General features: G+C 38.5%; 1 protein-coding gene across 1 annotated transcript in view; it reads right to left on the bottom strand.

Annotated features, from left to right (window-relative positions):
• Positions 1 to 305: 305 nt before the first annotated feature.
• LOC309836686 (uncharacterized protein) overlaps positions 306 to 8014 on the bottom strand; it is a gene marked incomplete at its 5' end in the record, with an annotated part of 52603 nt that continues 44894 nt past the window's right edge. Inside the window, one exon of the mRNA XM_082676786.1 lies at positions 306 to 3623. Coding sequence (XP_082532912.1) covers positions 1123 to 3623 — 2501 coding nt within the window. The 3' untranslated portion in view covers positions 306 to 1122. The remainder of the gene's footprint in view (positions 3624 to 8014) is intronic.

Below are 8014 nucleotides of genomic sequence, written 5' to 3'. Positions count from 1 at the left end.
TTCAGTAAAAAAATATTGATATTTTTCTTTCTTTGTGTGAGTGGAAGAAGTATGGAGATGTGAAACTTGACAAAATTAAAGTCCTCCAAACTTGTCACAGATCCTGCCTAAGGAGGTCTGAATTGGACAAAGTCTATAACGCCTAGAAATCAGTCAGATCAAAAGGATTTTGATGGAAATATGGAGACTAAAAAACCAAGTATTGTAATTTTGACATTTATTAAGAAAGTATTTGTCATTAGTAACCATTTCTGTCACTTTCCAAATATTACAGTAAAACTCTGTCCTAACACACAGGGCAGGAGTAAAAATTCAATTATGTGAAATGCAGTGTTCCATTTTTGTAAAGTTAACCAGAAACATTGTTTTAACAGTTTGTACTGTCCTTTAAAGTGCACACAGGTGTACATCTCACAGCTAAACTTGAATGGATAGTATACTGTAGAGAAAGAGACCAAATGGTAAGAAATTCAGTTCATCCCTGCTTACACAAGGGACAAAGGGAGAGAACCATTCCCAAAAGGGTTACAACCAAATTCATGTAGTTTCAGATTGTGATATTGCTGATACATTTCAAATAATATTTACTTGAAGTGCTTACATTACTTGCAGTATTCCTCCTCCAAATACATTTTTAAATGACTTTTTGGAGAAAATAAGCTTAATAAAAATTCCAAACATGATACCTTTACACACTTTTAGTCATTTAGCAAAAAGTACTGAGCACCTAATATTGAGTTATGCAGTGTCGTGGCTTTGGAGACGTCACAATGCATGAAGCCCCTTCTCTCATTAACTTTACATTCCAGTGGACGTGGATTTAGGCATGCTCATCACTGTGCTTCTGTTAAAATCCTGACTATACTCGTATCTTGTTTAAGCCCTAGTGCAACAATTGCTTAAAGTAACGTGCAATGACATGTTAACGTTCTCACAAAATCCCGTATGGAACCCCTCTCGTTAGATGTCTCTGCTGTGTGGTCTCCTGACTATTGTGAATGTTGATGTTGGGCAGAAACATTACCTTTTCATGAAAGAAATTCTTTTTCTACTTTAAGAACTGGAGTGAACGGAAAATTTCAGCTCTCGTTTGAGGGCTTCAGAACGCAATAGAATACCATTTTACAGAATTTCACTTTTGTATGGATTCTCTGAAGAAAGATAATCCTTACCATACTCTTCACTTTTATAGAATGTATCACCACTATGGACTCTTTGATGAATTAGAAGACCTGAGCTCCAACGGAAACCCTTACCACATGCATCGCATCTGTATGGTTTCTCTCCCGTGTGGACTCTCTGATGAGCCTGGAGGTTTGATCTCTGACTGAAGCCCTTACCACACACCTCACATTTGTATGGCTTTTCCCCAGTGTGGACTCTGTGATGGGCTTGAAGACTTGAAAACCCACTGAAACCCTTACCACACTGTTCACATTTATAGGGCCTCCCTTCTGTGTGGACCCTCTGATGCGCTTGAAGGCGTGAACTTTCACTGAAACCCTTTGTGCACACCTCACATTTGTACGGTTTCCCTCCTGTGTGGACCCTCTGATGTGCTTCAAGGCGTGAGCTCTGACTAAAGCCCTTCCCACACATCTCACATTTGTATGGCTTCACTCTGGTGTGGACTCTCTGATGACCTTGAAGATATGCTCTCTGACTGAAGCCCTTCCCACATACCTCACATATATATGGTCTCTCGCCAGTGTGGACACTCTGATGGCTTTGAAGGTACGATCTCTGACTGAAGCTCTTACCACACTCATCACATTGGTATGGCTTCTCTCCTGTGTGGACTCTCTGATGGGCCAGAAGAGTTGAGGCCTTACTGAAGCCCTTATCACATTCTCCGCACTTATAGGGTTTCTCTCCTGTGTGAACCCTCTGATGAATTTGAAGATTAAAGCTCCAACTGAATCCCTTCCCGCACTCCTCACACTTGAATGGCTTTTCTCCAGTGTGAACTCTCTGATGGCCTTGAAGGTGTGAACTCCGACTGAATCCCTTCCCACACTCCTCACACTTGTATGGTTTCTCTCCAGTGTGAACTCTCTGATGGCCTTGAAGGTATGAACTCCGACTGAATCCCTTCCCACACTCCTCACACTTGTATGGTTTCTCTCCAGTGTGAACTCTCTGATGGGCTTGAAGGTATGAACTCCGACTGAATTCCTTATCACACTCCTCACATTTAAAAGGTTTCTCTCCTGTGTGGACCCTCTGATGAACATTAAGAATTGATCTATGACTGAAGACTTTACCACATGCGTTGCATTTGTATGGCTTCTCTCCAGTGTGGACTCTCTGATGATCTTTAGGTTTTGAATTCCAATTGAAGCCGTTCCCACACTCCTTGTAAGGTTTCTCTCCAATGTGAATTTTCTGATGGCCTTGAAGATATGAATTGTGGCTGAAGCTGTTACCACATGTATAATGTTTATATGGTTGTTCCCTAGTGTGGACTATCTGAAGGTCTTGAAAATGTGAGGCCAGACTGAAGCCATTACCACACACCTCAGAATTATACGGAATCTCTTCCACGTGAACTCTGTGCTGAATGTTACAATCTGAGTTACAAATGAAACCCTTCTCACACTCCACATCTGTGTATAGTTTCTCTTCAGTTTGGATTTTCTGATGGGTTCGAAGGCAAGAATTCTGGTTAAAGGCATTCCCATTCTCCTCAAATTCATAGGGCTCCTGCTCAGCATGGACCCTAAAACTACTACTAAGGTCTAAGCTATGACTGAAGCCCTTCTCATAAATGTTGCATCTGTTGGACACCTCTCCTGTGTGAGTGAGTTCATATGTGTTATGAGAGGAACACTGATTGACATTCTCACCATATTCATACTTAAATGCCACCTCCTCTGCTTGTACTTTCTGATGGCATTGCAGATGTGAACTCTCAGAAACACAGTTATCTCCTCTACAAACACTTTGATGAGTATGAAGAACTGAACTGTAACTACAGTCCTTTCCACATGGACTGTAGGTACAGGGCTTGCCTTCTAAGTGTAACTGCTGAAGAACTTCAGAACTGGAGTCATTGTTGAAGGCTTTTCTGTACTCATTACCAGGGTAGGGCTTTTGCCCTGTCTGAATTAAGTCTTGATTAAGCAAGGAAACCTTCATGACATCCTCTCCACAGTCATGGCAGCTATAGATTTTTTCTGTTCTGTGTACACCCAGATTATCATTGTGATGTGAGATCCAACTGATACTTTCAGACATACAGAAATCATTTTTCATGGAAATTTTCTGACATCTACACTGATAATTACGTGACTCTGTAAGATACATTTTCCTCCAGGAATGCTGGGCTCTCCAAGGGGGAAATTCTTGACTTTTTATGTCATGGGAACCATCTCCTATATGAGTCAATACGTAGTTCTCATCTTCAGAAATCTGAATCGGTATTCCTGCCCAAACTTGGCAGGGGGAATCGCCTTGTTTTTGCAGCTGAGAAATATTCTCTTGAAAAATTTTCATCGAATCTTGACACCCAGTTAACCTGCCTGCACCTTGTTGCCAGGTCTGCCAGGTGGAAAGCTCTTTGGGGGAAAGGCAGCTTAATCCCACTTCTTGAATACTTTCCATATTATGTTGACTCTTGGTTCCTATAAGAATAAAGAGATTTTAGACGTGTACACAGTGAATGCTTTTATTCAGAGATTTCAAGATTTTGCACTTAGATGATGATATGCAACTTCAATAAACTGGAGGAAAATTCACGTTACTACCTCTGATGATACTTAGAAAATGGCTCATCTTTGGCTACACCAGGAATATAAGTAGGATCCACAGAATTCAGGCTATCTGCGTGCCTCAAAATCAGGGCTTTGCAACACAACCTGGACATCGAAGATGGTGGCCTTGTTCAAAATGCCTAGTTAAAGCATACACATATTATCATGGGCTGCCTGGAGATTTCAAGAAAACAGAAGGGGATAGTCTCAAATCGGAAAGAGTATAGTTTCAAGTGGATAAATGCTTTTTGCCCTGATAGTAATGGGCATGGTAACATTTTTGTTTGTTTTTAAGAAGACTGCATGTTAAATGCTGTGCAGATGAAGGTAAAAGTAGATCTTTATGCTTGAGGCATCAAACTGCCTATCTCTAATTCGCTCTTTATCTTCATGAGACTAATAAGCTCTTCTAAGTCACTGTAAGCCATTATCAGCTTTAACTCCTTTCAAAAGATATTTTGCAATTATCAAGGGCTATGGTGCAGGTCAGGATGTAAAACATGGGTGACAGAATTCAACTCCAAAGACATCAGAAAAAAATGGAGGCTGAGGGAAGCATAGGCAAGTTTTATGGCACCAGTAGGTGTCCTTTGTTATCAAACAAACAAAACTCAGCGAACACTGACTTTGGCTTGCACCATTTTGCTGGAAAATTACTTTAACGTTTAGGGAATTTGAGGCTCCAGAAGAGTTGAAGATGGGTATGTTTGGGTGGAAATGGCTTGTCCCTTAGTTATGAAAGCTCAGATTATCAGCAGGCAGCAGATCTTCATATCCTGGTGAGAAGTATACTCCCTGAGGACCGGTGGTCCAACGGGGTTGAAGTAATAACGTGCACTCTCCTAATACTTGGCAGTACGTTAATTCTCTTTCAGCATCCGGGGGGGGGGGTGGGAAGCAGTAAAAGAGGATTCTTTTCATAACATGAACATTATCCTCAAACATAATAATTCTTTGTGTTTTTCTGTCTCTCCACACTGGGGTGGATTACCCACAAGGACAAGCACTTCGCTGTGTACACAGCATTACCCTCACTGCCTGTAACACTCCTAGTGAATAGCAGTTGCTCAATAAGCACATAATGAATAGATCACAGCTTGAGTCACTCTCACTCACAGAACTGAAAGTGCATATATGTGTTGAGTTATTTTTCACGGGAAAGGAATTGGTGATGGCAGTTTTACTGCAATGTTGAAAGGCTGTATGAGAGGTAGGGCTACACTCAGATATCACCTGTTGATGAGAAAAGCAAAGGTCACAAGAATCTTGTGGATTGTGTCTTTTTAATTTTGAAAATAAATGGTGTAGTTTTTCTTGTATAAAATCTTACCTGTAGCCCCACCCTATGCCCAATTTATAAAAAAATTAAAAATAAAAGGCCACACTGATGATTGCGTGGCAGCAGGATCTGGGGCAGTTCACCGACTGCAGGGTAACACTTTACGGCATGTCTATGAGTACTCATCTCAGTAGTACTTTAAAAAATAAAACGCCAACCAACTATACTCCAATAAAAAATTAATTTAAAAAATGCCTAGTGATGTCTTTGGTCTCTCAAAAGCAAAGCTTTCAATTACTATATTAATATTTTATAGAATAATGAAATGAAGGGACACAGTATACGAGACATGTCAAATAAAGTAAATAGCTTTACTTTCCTTTTGGCAAATGTGTCTTTCAAGGAATTGGTCTATTTCATCTAGGCTGTCAAATTTGTGGGCATAGAGTTTGTTCATAGTATTCCTTTTTTATTCTTTTAATGCCCACAGGTTCTGTAGTCATGTTCCCTCTTTCATTTCTGATATTAGTAATTTGCATTTCTGTGATATTAGTAATTTGTGTCTCTTTTTCTTAATTACCCTAGCTAAGAAGCTTATCCATTTTAGGCATCTTTTCAAAGAACCAGCTTTTGGTTTCATTGATTTTCTCTACTGATTTCTTATTTCCAATTCTTATTCTTGTCTTCTACTTACTTTTCTTCTGCTTACAATTTGCTTTTCTTTTTCTAGTTTCCTAAGGTGGAAGCTTAGATGATTGATTTTAGACCTTTCTTCTTTTCTAATACATATATTCAATGCTATAAATTTTCCTCTAAGCAGTGCTTTTGCTGCAGCCCACAAATTTTGGTAGGTTGTGTTTTCATTTTCATGTAGTTCAAAATACCTTAAAATTTCTCTTGAGATTTCTTCTTTGACCCATGTGTTATTTGGAAGTGTATTGTTTAATCTCCATTTGAGGTTTTCCAGTTATTTGATTTATTGACTTCTAGTTTAATTCCATTGCAGTCTGAGAGCAGGCACTGCATAATTTCTATTCTTTTAAATTTGTTAAGGTGTGTTTTTCGATTCAGAATATGGTCTATCTTGGTGAATGTTCCATGTGAGCTTGAGAAGAAGAGTTCTTTCTAATCAAGTACATTAACAATGGCTACAACATCCAACTCTATGCCACAAAGCTATCACTTTAGAAGCCATTTTAACTCAGTCTACAGGGAAAAATATACTCCGTACCTTGTTTTATTGTGCTTTGCTTTATTGTGCTTCACAGGTAGAGTTTCTTACAAATTGAAGGCAACCCTATGTTGAGCAAGCCTACTGGCACTATTTTTCCATCAGAATTTGCTCATTTCATGTCTCTGTGTTACATTTTGGTAATTCTCACAATATTTCAAACTTTTTCATTATTATATTTGTCATGGTTATCTGTGATCTTTGATGTTACTACTATGACTCACTGAAGGCTCAGATGATGGTTAGCATTTTTTAGCAATAAAGTATTTTTTAGTTAAGGTATGTGAATTTTTTTTTAGCATAATGCTATTGCACACTTAGTAAACTACAGTATAGTATAAACATGACTTTTATATGCACTAGGAAACCAAAAAATTTGTGACTTGCTTTATATGCAATATTTGCTTTATTGCAGTGCTCTGGAACTGAACCTGCAATATCTCCGAGATCTGTCTGTTTGAAAACAAGAACAGGGTTATGTGGGGTGGAGACAGAAGAAGTGAAATGCAGAAAACAAAGACTATTCTAGCATAAAATGGCCAGCCTATCACAGCCTGAGATCAGATGTCACCACTGTAAATGATCAAAAAAGTAATCTAAAAATTATAAGAAAAAAGTAATTAAACATATGTATAATTTAAAAAACAGATGGGTCATATTTTATTAACATGCTATTTTACCCATATGTACTTTATGTCTGCAGTTAGTTAATGCAAATGTAGTAAGTTTTCTATTAAAAAGGAAATTCTGGCAAGGAATTGTAATGCTAGATCAACATGATTGGCATGTGTAAGACATCATAAGGTATTTATGAAAGGTTGCATTAAAACTTAAGGTTTAGTTAAGGTTAACATATAGGTTAAGTTACGACTTCAAAAACTCTTAACCCAGTGATGTTTGATATTCTAATTAAGCCATAAAGGAATTAAAATTAACAAAGGAAATAGCTGAGAACAGCTACGTGAGAACTACTGACAGGAATGTATTCAGATCTAGCTGGAACCAGCAAACTGCCAAGGAAAGAGAAGAAAAAGCAAGATAATTTGCAGGAAACACCTTATTACTTGAAAGAAGGAGATTACTAAAAGTAAGTATCTCCTGGTTAATGAAGTAGATGGTTTTGCTATAATTAGAGATGACACTGGAAATGAAAAACAGGAATAATCTGCTATGGGGAAAAAAAAAAGCGCAGAAGCCCTTGGTTTATACAGCAATGATGCTTGCCTGGCTCTACGGACCAGAAACTTCCCTTTCCATCCCTGCTGGGAGTTTCAGGTCGCATCAGTGGCAGTCAGCAGCATTAAGGTATAGTGTTGGTAAAGGATCACCTTTCAGAGCCCCTGGGGATCATGAAGCCTCATGTCAGCAACAGGTGCAGGTGGCTCTAAAAGGCTGTTGACTCTGCACCTCTGATCAAATTAATCAGGCAATTCCATGAAACAGATTTTACTTATGTGGACTGACAAGCTGATTTTATGTAAACATGGACTACAAATCATCTTTTTCACTCCAAGTAAAATTATTTTTCTTATCACTTTCCAATAGAAGACAAAATTTAATCACTGGCAGAGAAGGCTGAAAACAGATTATGGAATACTACTGGATGTATTTGGAATGAATAGCCTATAAGAGCACAAGAACACTAATGGTGGGAAACCATTAGTGAGGCTTAAGATCAATTTAATAGACTGTGACATGCAATTTTAAAAAGGACAGAAAATATCACAGTTGCACTGCATGTCAGGGTATCAG

Source organism: Grampus griseus (assembly GCF_964374135.1).
Source record: "Grampus griseus genome assembly, chromosome: 19".
In the NCBI taxonomy this organism is placed as follows: Eukaryota; Metazoa; Chordata; class Mammalia; order Artiodactyla; family Delphinidae; genus Grampus; species Grampus griseus.
The sequence above is the reverse complement of the archived record's forward strand: the minus strand, read 5'-3'. Positions and strand labels throughout refer to the sequence as shown.